We start from the raw sequence: 15,483 nt of genomic DNA, 5'->3' as shown, positions 1-15,483 counted from the left end.
AGGAAAAATGAGTTTCAGTGGAGCATCAGCAGTACTGGATTAAGTATTTGATGTCTTAATCAAGTTAATAAGGCAGTGTGTGATGCGATGGAGGGCAAAACCTTCAAGCTATTATGAACCCTTCCCAATTTTCATGGGCCATGGAGCAACATGCAGTAGTGGAGTCGTATTTGATAATATTGGGTGCTGTGCAATTCTCAGAAAAGTATACAGTAGCTTTCCAATATAAGGAATGAAGGGCTTATTCTTCAGCTGTTCGTTCCTGGCAGAATTTTTGCCTCCTGCAAGCATTTTGTGCTTGAGAAAATCCAGGCCTAACCCAGTAAGTGCTTTGTGATCGCCAGAGCTGCTGAGGCCTTCTACCTTAGCTGGTTGTGTCAAATCTTAACTAATTCCTGCAGCATCCTACTGCCAAAGTGAGTAGGAAGCAAAATGGAACTCCTTTAATCAGTCCTAACACCTTGATATTCTTTGCTTTTTATAGTTTTTCTGTCAATGTTACTGGAGTAGAACTGATTTCAGCAAGGTGCCTCTGTTGACTAGCAAGAGAAGGAACACAGGAAGCTATCGAACTCAATCAGACCATTGGCCCATCTAGCTCAGTATTGTCTACACCAGGGGTCCCCAAACTACGGCCCAGGGGCCGGATGCGGCCCAATTGGCCTGCCAATCCGGCCCGCGACGACCCCCGCCGCCCGCTCTTACGGCGCGCAGCGCGGCAGCGCTCTTCCGGGTCGGGAAAAAAGCGCCAAAAATCCTTTGTGCGCATGCGTATGGGCCTCTCCCGACCCAGAAGAGGTCATTTCTGGTGCACTTCCGGGTCGGGGGAGGCCCATACGCATGCGCACAATGGATTTTTGGCGCTTTTTCCACCCTGGAAGCGCACACTCCCCCCCGGCCCGCACAGGCGCGCGCTCCGCCGTCCTCCGGCCCGCCGCGCGATCGGCGCGGTGGGAACCGGCCCAAACGCCGGTAAGTCTGGGGACCCCTGGTCTACACTAACTGGCAGCAGCTCTCCAGGGTTTCAGGCAGGGGTCTCTCCCAACCCTACCTACAGGTGCCAAGAACTGAGCCTGAGACCTTCTGTATGTAAGGAATATGCTTTACCACAGAGCCATAGATTTCTAAGGACCACCCCATCTTTCAGAGTGAAACCAACCTTCACGTTATAACGTAATTACGGTAGTGGTGACTATCTAGCCCATGCTTCAGAAGTTTAGCCTTCTTTCTCCACCCCCACAGGCCACCCCAATCTATTGAGGCTCTTTCTCTCTCCTTTATGGCCCTTGGCTCAGAAGAAGGGAAGCTTTAGAAGGTCTGGATTTTCCCCATGATAGCCCTAAAGAGCAACTCAGACCCGAATAGCACATGTCACCTCAGTAATCCTTAAGATTATTGGGCAAGATGGTGAATCTTTAACAGAAGCTCTGTAAGATAGGGTGATTGTGTTATTTCCGGATTAATGATTTGAGGGGGCACACTGAGGTTGAGAGAATAGTAGTTTGCCTAAGGCAGAGGTGGCTGACCTTTGGCCTTCCAGTTGTTGCTGGACTACAACCCCCATCATCCCTGACCATTGAGGGTGATGTAATCAACATCTGGAGGGCCACAGATCTAGGGGGCAGTCTGTGGCTTATCTCCTCTAAGATCTCTTCCTAGCAGCTCATTTTCCTTCTCCCCCTCCCAACTTCTAGGAAAAAATAGCCAACTAAAGGACAGATAAGATAAGCCTAGACAAATAAGAGTCGCCTCCTCCAGCTTTCTCCCTGTCTGTCTCTCTCTAGGAGACTCCAGCCATAGGGCAGGGGGTGGTTTTGAAGCTGCTGTGTCTCAAGAAGTGAATGTAATTTGTAGCCAGAGACACAGATGTAGCCCTATTTGGGAGTTCTGTTTGTATGTACAGTACAACATACATGCAAAAGAGAGAGTTGGGACAAGGGTGGATAAAAATCAAGGATGAAATGGATTTTTAAAATTTAAATCAGATTTATAAAATAAAATACTTTTGGAGGAAAAATATTTCTAAAGATAGTTTTCTGTTTAAGTTATATTATAGTCCAAAGGCTATTCATCAGGAAATAAGGATTTGTTTTAAGTTTTTCATATGTGCTAATACTCAGTCTTAAGTTTTTTGTTGTTTTTTTAAAGTCTAACCACATCAGTTAACAAACATGGATACATGTGCTATAATATTATTGTTTTAGTTAAATAAATTGTTTAAATTGTTATTAAGGAAATGATTGTTTTTTCCTTCCAGTAAAGTACAGCAGAAAAGTTCTCCAAATATAAACAGTTAACTTACTAAACCTCAGAATAATTTCATAATTATCTGTCTATGTATTTCTAATAGTATAACCAAAATTGTCTCTGAAAATTTATTATGCCAAAAATGAAACCTTCATCTGGTTGTAAATATTAAGATTATACCAGCAAGAATGAGTCTTTGTGTTTTTAAAAAATGATTTAGATAAATCAAGTCTTACTGACAAGTGGTTTAAATCACAATTTAAATTGTGATTTAAATTTAAATCAAATCCACCCTGCTCTGATCATGGAAGGTGTTTCTGATTGGGGGAGCCTCCTATACTCGTGGGGATTCCCTATATCAGGCATGTCCAACAGGTAGATCGAGATCTACCGGTAGATCACTGGACATCTGCGGTAGATCACTGGTGGATCATTCGCTCCCCACAAAGAAGCTGAATAACTGTGACTCCCCTAAAAAAAGCTCAACATTTTACCGCCTCCCTGAAAAAACTCAACAACTTCGACCCGAACCTTCCCCTCCAATGGGCTTTCCTCCTTCTTAAAAAAAGCTCAACAACTTTAACCTGAACCCCAAAAAGGGGGTAGATCACTGCCAGTTTTTAACTCTGTGAGCAGATCGCAGTCTCTTGGGAGTTGGCCGCCCTGCCCTATATGATTTAGACTAGAGCCCTGCCTGTCTGGAGCCTCCACTTCAAACCTTCAGCCTCTAAGCTGGAAGATTCAAGAACTCATGGAGGCTCCAGACAGGCAGGGCTCTAAATCATGCACAATAGAGCACGTGGGCCAATCCTTCTTTGTGCTTCGGTATTGCGGCTGCATTTATTTCAGAGTTTTTATATTCTGTCCTTCCTGTAATCAGTAATATAAACTATAAAGCAGAAGAAATTCACTCATCCAGTATAAAAACAGCAGTACAAAGCCTTTACTCTAACCAGCCTCAACATCGGATTCCAAAGGCAAATAGGTTTTCATCTGTTGTGTAGAAATACAGTCATACCTTGGTTTAAGTATTTTCAGTTTAAGTACTCCGCGGACCAGTCTGGAACAGATTAATCCACTTTCCATTACTTTCAATGGGAAAGTTGGCTTCAGGTTAGGTACACTTCAGGTTAAGTACAGACTTCCGGAACCAATTGTGTTTGTAAACCGAGGTACCACTGTACAGTGGTGCCTTGCTAGACGAATTTAATTCGTTCCACGGGTCTTTTCTTATAACAAAAAATTCGTCTAGCGAATCCCATAGGAATGCATTGAATTTTTATTGAATTTTTTTTTGCCCATAAGAACGCATTAATTGAATTTCAATGCATTCCTATGGGAAACCGCGATTTGCTAGACGATTTTTTCGTAAAACGAATTCGTCTAGCGAGGCAACCTCCACTAGAAAAAACCTTTTGTTAAGCGGAAATTTCGTTAAGCAGGGCATTCGTTAAGCGAGGCACCACTGTAGCCAGTAACTCAAGTGGGAGGGAGCTCCATAAACAGAGCACAGCTACCAACCATGCCTTGTCTCATCTTGCACTAGGACTTGGGGGCAGACTCGGGTGGCAGGTATTGGGAAAGACATATTACTAGTGAGTCCATTGCTTTCACACAAACATACATAAATGTATTTGGCCTCTTATAGCGGTGGGACAGGACCCTAAGTTCATTAATCTTTCAGAGTGCCTCTCCCTATATGAAACTACCCAGATTTTTAAATCTTCATTTGAGGCTCTCCTCCGGGTTCCTTAAGTTGAGATTCCTGCATTGCAGGAGATTGGACTAGATGACACTTGGGGTCCCTTCCAACTCTATAGTTCTATGATTCTAAGAGACAGGGCCTTTTCAGTTGTGTTTCCCTGCTTGTGGAATGCTCTCCCTTGTGAGATCCATTGTAGCACTGTAATAAGCAAAAATCTGCTCTTATTCCCTTATTGGGTTCTCCATCGGTCGGAGAATATAACAGAGGCCAACGAGAGAATTTTGAGAAGCAAAGCCTTTATTTTTGCTGTTGCAACAGGGTCCTTCCCCTCACGCATGAGAGCAAGGAAGGAACCCAGAACAAAAGAGAACCTCCACTTTTATCAGTTTTCCCATCACCAAGAAACACTCCCAAAATACATCATTCCTACATCACAGCTACGTAATCAATACCTCACAAAAAAGGGAGGGTTCAAGGTAGAAATCTGAGCACCTTTGACACCTCTCCTAGTCCTCCTCTCACTCCTCCCAGGTGTGAATTTCTAAACACAAAATTAACAGTTTCCTAAAAATTGATCACTTTCTTTTGTTCGGAGGAGTCTTCCATTGTGAATGAGATGGCTAGTAGTCTGGCACCATCATGGGGAAATGTCCAGTTGGCAGAGCCTCCGGTTTACAGGATTATGGCTCCCAAGTTGATAGTCATGTGGAAATGTGTGTGTGACTCTGGCCAGAGAAAGTCAAAATGGTGTCAGTCAGGCCTGTTTTCCTATGCTGCTTCAGACATGTGCCTGTACATTCATGTACATGTTTATGAACAATTATATCTATATCTATATATAACCTTAAAATTCTTACAACAGCACCATCAATTAACATTCTCTTGGTGCCATATGAAAACTACTTCTAGGCATTTGATGGATTATAATGATTTTGCTGTATATTGATGTTACTATTTTCTCTGCTATTTTATTTTATTGCATCTGTTTTATGCATGATTTTTATTGTATTTTCCAGTTTTTCATTATGCTTTATGCACTTAAAATTTTGTAAGTTATTTGGACACACTCCTGTGTGTGTGTAAAGGGACTCATCAGTGGAAATGATAATAATTTTCTAAGCCAATTTTCTCATAATTAAGTGACACTGAGTTCTATGAAACTTTTTAATTTTATTTATATGACACTGCATCATAAAAAAACCCATCGCATTGGTTTACAACAAAATGGAAACATAAAACCAGACAATAAAATCACAAAAAAAGTTAAAAGCAAGTTAAGTGCAAAAAGAAATTGGAAACGAACAGCAATAGACCATTGTGGGAAATGTATTCCTAATTGCCTGCAAAGGCCTGGCAGAACAGAATAATTTTCAGTAGAAATTGGCACAAAAGGTGCCCATTGAATATCTATTGGCTGAATGGGTCAATGACACTAAAGGTTTGATTTCGTCGTCAAACAAACCAGACCATCCAACTCGGGGAATGTCCAAAAACTCTTTGAGGATTGCAATAATAAAATGCTTTTGATTATGTTGCCTCTGCTTACTTTTCCCTCTTTTTTATTAAGGGAGAAGAGAAATGACCTAATCCACGTTCTACCCTGAAAGGGCAAAAGGGGGTTGGGGAGGGGAGTTGGGGAAGCCAGAAGGAGAGCGATGCCCGGAGTTCGGAGGAGGCTGCCTGCAAACAGGACCCTCACGTCGCAGTGCACACACCATCATGTCGCCGTGTTCCTGCTCACGTTCTTCAGGTATAGGTTGTTGCAACTGAGTCTGTACGATAGCCATTTTGTGGGGTTTGCGGACAGTTGAGCAAGTTGAAGGTGGAGAGACAGTTAAGAAGCTGATTCTGGATGGAGATGCTTGCTTGATATATGCTTGGATCTTCTTGTTCTAGAACAGGTGTTCTCCTCGTTGACTATGCTGGCTGGGGCTACAAGTTGCAAACCCCCTGCCCCAGCTCATCTTCTATTCAGTTTAGTTTCTGGTTTGGCTTTTGGGAGGTTCTGTTCTTCTACAGTGTGCATGCGAAAAGCGGTCTTCCCGAGACCAGTTTTTTAAATCCTTCCCCACTCTATCCAGGATTGCACTTGCCAGTGATCAGGGCAGCACCTCTCAGGAAACCAAATAACAATTCTTGTAGATATGAGAAAATAACCTCTGTGTGATATTCCTTCTTTTTCTTTCTCTCCCATCCTCCCCACCCCCTTGAATTTCCCAGCTACTCTCTGCTCCATGCCTCCCGGAAGACGTTTAGCAATGTCAAGGTCAGCATATCCAACCAGTGGACCCCCTTTCCCCATAACAACACCTCCCCCAACCTCCAGCCAAATGAGGTAAGTTAGCCATATCCATCCATTTCTTTTTTAAAAATAATTTTTATTCATTTTACAATAACATACTATTGAATTCCATCTCAAATTCCATTCTTATGTACACATTTTGGCTATTAAGCCTGACTTCCATCAACCCTTCCTTATGGTTTTCTCACAACTATTACTAAATTCTATATTTTCTCTGTTTAACCACTGCTTAAATATACAGTAATACCTCGGGTTACGAACCCTCTGTAATACCTCTTCTGCACACGCGCGGGCGGCAAAAACACTTCCGGGTTTGCGCAGTTCGTAACCCGAACTGTTCGCAAACCAAGGTGTTCGTAACCCGAGGTACGTCTGTAATATCCTAAATCCTCACTAAAAATCTTCTTTACAATGACTTTTATTATTTAACTTACAGAGCTTCTTGCAATCCTACCAACGTATTTGTATAAATGCAATTGTCCTTCGGATACTCTACAAATTTAGTCCAATCTTTGATGAATCTCTGGTCCCGCCGCTCTCGGATTCTTCCCGTCATCTTGCCCATCTCCACATACTCTGCATAACAACTTCATTTACCACTCTTCATCTCCATCCATTTCAATGGGTTTAGTTTGAATAGGGCTAACTTAGAATTCATATTACAGGTCTGCAGATTGCCCCCCAAAGAGATGCTTTCTTGTCCACCAGGGAGGGGTGGGCCGAAAAGCTGTTACTTGTGAAGTGGTAGCTCATCTCACAAAGTTGGTCACGTGGTAGGGGAAGCTCCCTTCTCCATTGTGGGAGCCGAAAAAAATCACCTGTGCTTTCTTTGGGTACCATCCAAGCACTACATCCTGTTGTCGCAGGAGAGTGATCTATTGGAGGAAGCTTCCATAGGTCTGATTTCACTGCATTGTGCCTCCCCATGGCATCTGTATAGGAGCAGTGATGTGAAAGAATGGCTCAGGGGGCCACACCTTGCTCTCTCCTGCTTGTGCGAATCCAGCCTGGTTTCTCAATAAGCAGAAGGCGCAAGATTTCTGACGTAGGTAATCTTGACTCCATTAAATATTGACTTTGGCCAGTGTTTGGATGTATTCATCCAAACCGCCGAAAACAAGGGAAAGGGAGACTCTGCGACATTCTCTTTTTCAGCACTCTAGGCTTTCTAAGATTGCTCCCAGCTCTGTAGTGCCTGGAATTTTCCTTCAATGGAAGCAAGAGAGGCAAACGACTGTTGTCCTTTAGCAGCTGTAGCAGCAAAAGCTCTAAGGAAGATTCTATAGAATTGGGTGGGACTTGCCTCCAGATAAAACTGAATAAGATAACACTATATTTTTTGTGTGCCAGCTTCTGTATTCTTGGGTTGCTCTCTTTCCCCCAGACCGTGAGTGAGACAGTGGCAGATGTGTATTTTGCCACCCAAATGGACCCTTTTCTCAGAAGCGGACAAGTACCGTATTTTCCGGCGTATAAGACGACTGGGCGTATCAGATGACCCCCAACTTTTCCAGTTAGAATACAGAGTTTGGGATATACTCACCGTATAAGACTACCCCTCTTCCTACGATCGTCTGTGGGCCAGACATGCCCGCGCTGCCCATATTCAAAATGTCAGCAGCACCAGAAATTGCTTCTGCGCATGTCCGTAAGCCGAAAATCACGTCTGGACATGCACAGAAGCGATTTCTGGTGCCGCGTTGCCCATTTCCAAAATGTTTGCAGTGCCAGAAACCGCTTCTGCAGCTGCATATAAGACGACGCGGCGTATAAGACGACCCCCAACTTTTGAGAAGATTTTCCTGGGTTAAAAAGTAGTCTTATACGCAGGAAAATACAGTACTGTCTGCCAATCATGGTGTTGGAGCTGTGGAGAACAAGTGCTTAGGAATAGCTGGGGTGCCACATTACAAAATCTATAGAAAGAGGATTGACACAGTGGAATTCTCTCCCTTGCTTACAAGGTGGAGGGAGACATTTTTCTCTTCCTTGCAAGTGAAATGGGGAGGGAACATTTTTAGCATGCTTATAATAGAAGTGAGCCAGGCTGCCAAGAACCAGATCGAATTGCTCTGGGGGCCTAGATTTTACTTACGGGCCAACAGTTGGCCATACCTAACTCTACATAAAACTAAAGTTGCCGTAAGGCTGCGATCCTCTGCATTCTTACTCTGGAGTAAGGCAAATGCATTCAGTGATTCTTGAGTAGACATGCTTAGAAGCTCAGGTTGCCTCCCTTTCTGATTCAGGGCAAGTACACACAGCTTCACACTTACCCTTAGTCCAGGGGTCCCCAAACTAAGGCCCGGGGGCCAGATGCGGCCCAATCACCTTCTAAATCCGGCCCGCAGATGGTCCGGGAATAGAATGTGTCCTTTTATTTAAAATGCATCTCTAGGTTATTTGTGGGGCATAGGAATTTGTTCATTTTTTTTTCAAAATATAGTCCGGCCCCCCACAAGATCTGAGGGACAGTGGACCGGCCCCCTACTGAAAACGTTTGCTGACCCCGCTTTAGTCCTTTCAAAAGGCTCTCTCTCTCTCTCTGTGTGTGTGTGTGTGTGTGTGTGAGAGAGAGAGAGAGAGAGAGAGAACAATACAGTCATCAGCACTCTTGATTTATGCCTTCAGGTAGTGTCAGAAGACTAATGTATCCCTCGCTTTTAGAGATTTGTGCTCCAGACAAGCATGTGGAAAATGGCTTGGCTGTTGGCAAGTTGTCACTTGGAAGCTGCAATATAATCTGTCATTGCACATTGTTCTGTTTGTAATGGCACAGTAAAGGTCACAGACATGGTGCCTCTGGGCAGAGATGTGCCCACAGAGAACTTCCTTTGTGCCTTAAAAGCCCCTTCTTCTTTCCCTCCTCCCTGCTTAAGTTCATCTTGAAAGAAGTGCTTCCCCCCCCCCAGCCTAATTGCTGCAGTGTGTAGGTGTGTCTTCCTACAGATTGCAGGTGGGGAGAAAAGTTTTTAACTTTTGCCTCCTCAGCTGATCTCTCCAGCGGAACCTCCCAGCCCACACAGTAGGCCTAGGGGGGGACCCCAAACCCTCCCCACCATTTTAATTACTGGTATGGAGGGGGGAAGAGAGTTTGCTTTGCATTGTGTACATGGCTATGGCTGCTTTGCATGCATAGTGTCTGCAAGAGCTTCTCCAGTTTGCATAGTGTCTGCAAGAGCTTCTCCAGTTTGTATATGGTCCCAAAAGAGTTGGTGGTTAAATTCAAAAAGTTGTGTTCAAAGTAAAAAAAAGTCGCTGAACATCATGACAGGACACAGATCTGGGCCTACCAACCAATCGACACTCAGTAGAGAACTGAATAATGGTGTACCCTCTCCCCCCCCCCAAAAAAAATTAAGAGTAAGTGTAAAATGCAGACACTTTGAAATATTCACACGTGAAGCAGCCCTTTCTGGGTGGGGTGTGTTTGTACTTTGAAAAGTAAGACAGTATAGGACCTCTTCACTAGAGCCCTAAAGAATGAAAACGTTAACATCTTTATCTAAAGTGCAAAAGGGACTGACCTCTAGTGGTTGGAGTCAGTGTTACAGTACAGTACTGAGGTTGCTTTGTGCTTCTGATGAAGGCTGGGGCATTGAAGATGCGTCTCACCCTGCTTATCCCTGGTCATTTTTAAGTTGGTGTTAGGCTAGGTTATCCCATCAGCACATTTGAGGTCCCTATCTTGGGGTGATTTTTGCTTCTCTCTGCAGCTCTGGAACAATAGCCATATATTTCCCGACACTAGGAAAGCCACACTCTTCCTTGGAACTTTGGACACCATCTTCCTGTTCTCGTATGCTGTGGTGAGTGAAACCTTTCCCACATCAAACTCTGAAAGCCTGTCAAGAGAGAGAGAGAGAAGATCACAAGCCCTTCAGGTCTGGTGTGGGGTGTGTGTGTACATTTGTAGGTGTGGAGGACTCCCTGGTCTTGAATGGGGTAACTGTGCCCCTGAAGGACCAGGTGTGCAGCCTGGGAGTCATTTTGGACTCACAGCTGTTCATGGAGGCACAGGTTAATTCTGTGTCCAGGGTGGCTGTTTACCAGCTCCATCTGGTACGCAGGCTGAGTCCCTACCTGCCCGCAGACTGTCTCGCCAGAGTGGTGCATGTTCTGGTTATCTCCCGCTTGGACTACTGCAATGCGCTCTACGTGGGGCTATCTTTGAAGGTGACCCGGAAACTGCAATTAATCCAGAATGCGGCTACTAGACTAGTGACTGGGAGTGGCCGCTGGGACCACATAGCACCAGTCCTGAGAGATCTACACTGGCTCCCAGTGCGTTTTTGAGCACAATTCAAAGTGTTTGTACTGACCTTTAAAGCCCTAAATGGCCTCGTTCCTGTATACCTGAAGGAGCGTCTCCACCCCCACCATTCAGCCCGGACACTGAGATCCAGCACCGAGGGCCTTCTGGCGGTTCCCTCATTGTAAGAAGTGAGGTTACGGGGAACCAGACAGAGGGCCTTCTCGGTAGTGGCATCCGCCCTGTGGAACGCCCTCCCAGCAGACGTCAAGGCAATAAGTAACTATTTTACTTTTAGAAGACAACTGAAGGCTGTTTAGGGGAAGTTTTTAATGTTTGATGCTGTACTGTTTTTAATATTCGGTTGGAAGCCGCCCAGAGTGGCTGGGGAAACCCAGCCAGATAGGCGGGGTATAAATAATAAATTATTATTATTATTATTATTATTATTATTATTATTATTATTATTATTATTATTTATTATCTTAAGAACCTAGGAAGCTGCCTTACCAAGAGTCACATATTTGGTCCATCCGACTCCGTATTGCCTACATGGACTGACAGTAGGCTGCCATGGTTTCAGACAGGAGTCCACCTGCCCTTCCTCGAGATGCTGGGGTTGATGCTGGGACATTCTGTGGATAAGGCTGCTGCTCCGCCACCACCCAGCTACAATCCTTCCCAGTGAATTAAGATCTGGATCCACCAAATACTTGTGTGGCTTTGCAGAAGCCAGGGCATGGATGAATTCCTGCCTTCCCTAACTTGGTGCCCTTCAGAGGTTTGAACCTGTGACAATTTGCATGCAGAGCATGTGCTGGCACCACCAGGCTGGGGAAAAAATGCACCACTGATGGTGGAAGATTCCAATTGGAGGAATACACTTGGCTTCTTTGCTGTCTTTTCAGCATCCAGATGACTAAATGGTTTTGAGGTCTGACCAAACTGCCCAAGTTATTGTTAAGTGTGAATGGTACCAAAAATTAGTGTTAGAAACATAATGCTGAGCACTAGACATAGATCTTTAATTATCAGCTGTTTGCACCAAATGCCTCTTCTAGAATACAAACCACAAAAGAATATTGCGGTACCTTAAAGCCTCCTGTGTTGAAAGCATTCATAGTTCAAAGCCTGCCATCATATTGTTAAATGATAATATTTTCCTCTTTTTTTTTTTAAGGGTCTTTTTATCAGCGGTACTGTTGGGGATCGCCTGAATATGCGCTGGGTCCTGTCATTCGGCATGTGTTCCTCTGCAGTAGTGGTAAGCTGGGAAATCTCAGCTCAAGTTGGGAAGAGATGGGCAGTTCCTACAATGCTTGGTTTCTGACGTGGAAAATTTCATTGGCTCTGTAGTCAGACTTATTCCTGAGGCAATGAGAACTTAGGAGTCCAGGATTTTCGGAATCTTTTGATTTTTGTGTATGGTAAATTTGTATCCTCTGGCCAAGGGGAGTTGTTGGATTCATTAAAAATCCTCAATGCTGCACATGTTCAGATACTGCAAGGCTTCAGCTGGTTAAACACAACCAAGCTAGTATAAAGAAAAGACATGAAACCTGACTGCACTGCTTGTTGCTCATGCAGGCTTTTGCAAACCCACTCTGCAGTGAGATCTTTTTTTGGCCTTTCCAAATTAAGCTGGTTCAACTGGGATCTCAATTCCATTGCTTGCACGTGTCTGTATGCTTCAGATCTTAGTAATTCTGTCAAGAGATTGGGGAGCACCAGGTTATTATAGCATCTAGAATTAATTGGCTGGAATTGCTTGTTTTCAGCCTTAGTAATTAGCTTTACATTCCTTCTGAATGCAGCACAGCCTAGATTGATATTGACCTACTAGGGCTGTGTGGTTCTCTTTGTCCTCGACATTCCTCCTTCCTTTTAAACTCTGCTTCATTTCTTCTTCCACCTTCCATTCTCATTTACCAGCCCCAAAACGTCTATTCTCTTAAGCCGCAGTCTTGTAAATCAGTGCCCTCTTTGCTTTGTCTCCTATAGTGAGCAAGGATCACTTCCAGGTGACTAACCAGGGAAATATTTTACAGAAGTGTTGCTACTTCTTTTCCTACTGGTCACAAATGATTAACACTTTCACCTTGCTGCTTTCACCTTGCTGTTAACAGTGTCACACCTTCTTTCCTCCCAGGTGTTTGTTTTTGGCACTGTCACTGAATGGCTGCATTTCTACAATGAGTGGTTCTATTGCTTCCTGTGGATCGTGAATGGCTTGCTGCAGTCGACTGGCTGGCCCTGTGTCGTAGCCGTCATGGGAAACTGGTTTGGCAAAGCTGGGTATGTTTGTTCCTCCTCAGTCACTTCCTATTCATTTGTTCCTTGTCTCTCCCCTGTGTGTGCATTTTGCAGTGTACCTGTGGTGCTCTCAGATGTTGCTGAACTACAGTTCCCACCATCCTCGGCCATTGGCCATGCTGGCAAGGGCTCATGGGAGTTTGAGTCCCAACAACTTGGGGGGGGGTAGGCGGCACAGGTTCCCCATCCCTGTGATATGCGCTGGAGTAGATCTTCAAACTTAACAAAAACACTAATGAATAAATACACATATAGATATATAAATAATATGTGTTTGCATGAGCTTCAGTCCTGAGGTAATTTCTGAATCTTCCTCAAGTTTCTGTGTACAGTGGTACCTCGGTTTAAGTACACAATTGGTTCCAGAAGTCTGTATTTAACGTGAAGCGTACTTAACCTGAAGCGAACTTTCCCATTGAAAGTAATGGAAAGTGGATTAATCCATTCCAGACGGGTCCACGGAGTACTTAAACTGAAAGTACTCAAACTGAAGCGTACTTAATCCGAGGTATGACTGTAAACAGAATCATTTGTTTTGTCAGAAGCTCTTGGACTGCCTTAGTTTTCATTGTAAGAAGTGACACGGGTTAAATGGCAGCATTATCTCTGGTGTGCAGCATTGGGTGAAGTGCCCAGTTCACTGAAAACAGACCTCTTGTGCCAGTATTTCTAGGTAGCCTAGAATCCAAGAATGATTGGGTGACGCACACAGAGCATCTCTCTGCTAGCAATGTTGGTATTCCCAATGAAGTAGAGAGACCTGTGAAGGTTTAAACATGCATGCAAGTTCTGTTAAGGAAGTGCGGAGAGGAGAATTTCACTGTGTGCGCCTCATAAACTGGACTCTTCTCCGTCTTCATTTTCAGCAGTTAACCAATCTTTTTATTATTATTTCCTTTTCTTGGACACTCAGGAGGGGGCTTGTCTTTGGTCTCTGGAGTGCTTGTGCCTCGGTGGGCAACATCTTTGGAGCATTCCTTGCCTCTTCAGTTCTGCAGTATGGCTACGAAGTGAGTGGAGCTGCTTGCTGTTTGCCTTCCACATGCACTAGAGCTAGTCTTGATATGCAATATGGAAAACCATGAGTCCCCCGACTGGAGCTCATTTTCGAGGGAGATGCTGTCTTCAGCATTGTCTTAATATCTACACGAAATCACTGGTTGGGTTGTTCACGGTGGGCAGCTGTGGGAATGTCTGTTTTGCCTAGCGTTGTCCCCCTCCAACCCAAAGAGAATGTTCTTAACGTAGGGCTATTCTTGGGTCTGGACCTTCTCCTGGATGCCCAGATTGGAGCTGTGGCCAAGAAGGAAGTTCTGTCAGTTTTGGCTGATTCTTTAATCAATACCTTCCTGGAAAAGAAGCACCGAATATCAGGGTGCATAACATGGTAGCCTCTAATCTGGAGTACTACAATTCAGTCTACATGGGGCTCCCGTCGAAAGCTGTCAGGAAAACCACCTGCTCCAAAACATGGCAACTAAACTAGTGTTTGGCATTAGCTGTGCCACTGTTCTCTGTTAACTTCAACTGCTGCAGATTTGTTCCTGAGCTATATTCATAGTGCTACCACTTGCTTCTAAACCCTTAATGGTCTAGGTCAAGGATATTTGCGTTCCTTCTTCCATAGGAACCTTCCTAATCACTAAGAAATGGGTATAAGTACCTTCTTGTGATCCTGCAGACAGAATGGACCTTTTTGGTGACGGCCCCTAAGCTTCGAAATCGTCTTAAGAATTAGTTTTTTCCCCATTTTACTTCGTGTCTCTACTTGTAATTAAAGTTGTATTGTTTAAAACCTGGTAATCCAATCTGGTAGGATAGGAAAGCTGGATGAAAGGCAGTCTAAATAAATACATAAACACAAAACTCCATATTTTTTGTCTGGTTTTTTTTTCTCCCCACACCAAACTTATACCAAGTAGTTCTGTTTAAGTTTTTCCATTGTGTTTATTTGTGTCATTTTTCATGTTCTGTACATCTCTTAACGTTTGCTGTTTTTAAGGAACTTGTAAATCAGTTTTACTGGCATGAAGTGCTGAAAAAGGGGGGTGCTGTTTTCTTAATTTAAGATGAGGAGACTAAAAATACATGTGTAAGAGCTCTGCATTTGTTTCCCCTCTTTCAGTATGCCTTCCTGGTGACAGCTTCAGTACAGTTTGCTGGAGGAATCATTGTCTTCTTTGGCCTGGTGATTTCCCCCAAGGAAGTAGGTGAGTAGCAGTGAGGTCACCACATCCTCTGACTTTCCTACTTGCAGCCCAATTTCCTTTGATTGCATTAAGTGTATAGTTTGTGGATGATAGCAGTTCAGCTCACATTCCACCAACTCTGTACTGGTTACACAGCTGCCTATTCATTTCCAGATCCTACTTAAAACACATCCTTTGGCCTTTAAAGACCTAAAAAAAATTGAGGCCAGGTTATCTCAGGGACAGTGTTAAGATCAGCCTCAGAGGCCCTGCTCTGCCTGCGGGTAAGGACTGCAAGGCTAGCATCAGGAACAAGGCCTTTTCAGTGCTTGCCCCACATATTTGGAACTCTAGCCCTGGGGAAGCCCTCTTGGCTTCATTTCTGCTGCTTTTTAAATGAAACTTGATGTAATTTGTTGCATTTATTCTTTTTAGTTTCATGACGATGTCATGTGCACTAAACTGTCTGTAAAAA

At 44.0% G+C, this 15,483-nt stretch overlaps 1 protein-coding gene across 1 annotated transcript in view; it reads left to right on the top strand.

Annotated features, from left to right (window-relative positions):
* SLC37A3 (solute carrier family 37 member 3) overlaps nt 1-15,483 on the top strand; it is a 34,596-nt gene that overhangs the window by 2,025 nt on the left and 17,088 nt on the right. The window contains exons 2-8 of the mRNA XM_035127398.2: nt 5,520-5,702; nt 6,173-6,287; nt 9,971-10,063; nt 11,687-11,770; nt 12,656-12,801; nt 13,733-13,829; nt 14,945-15,029. Coding sequence (XP_034983289.2) covers nt 5,608-5,702; nt 6,173-6,287; nt 9,971-10,063; nt 11,687-11,770; nt 12,656-12,801; nt 13,733-13,829; nt 14,945-15,029 — 715 coding nt within the window. The 5' untranslated portion in view covers nt 5,520-5,607. The remainder of the gene's footprint in view (nt 1-5,519; nt 5,703-6,172; nt 6,288-9,970; nt 10,064-11,686; nt 11,771-12,655; nt 12,802-13,732; nt 13,830-14,944; nt 15,030-15,483) is intronic.

The sequence above is a fragment of the Zootoca vivipara genome, chromosome 10 (assembly GCF_963506605.1).
Source record: "Zootoca vivipara chromosome 10, rZooViv1.1, whole genome shotgun sequence".
NCBI classification, from domain to species: Eukaryota; Metazoa; Chordata; class Lepidosauria; order Squamata; family Lacertidae; genus Zootoca; species Zootoca vivipara.
Note: the sequence above shows the minus strand (reverse complement) of the source record. Positions and strands in the feature narration are given on the sequence as shown.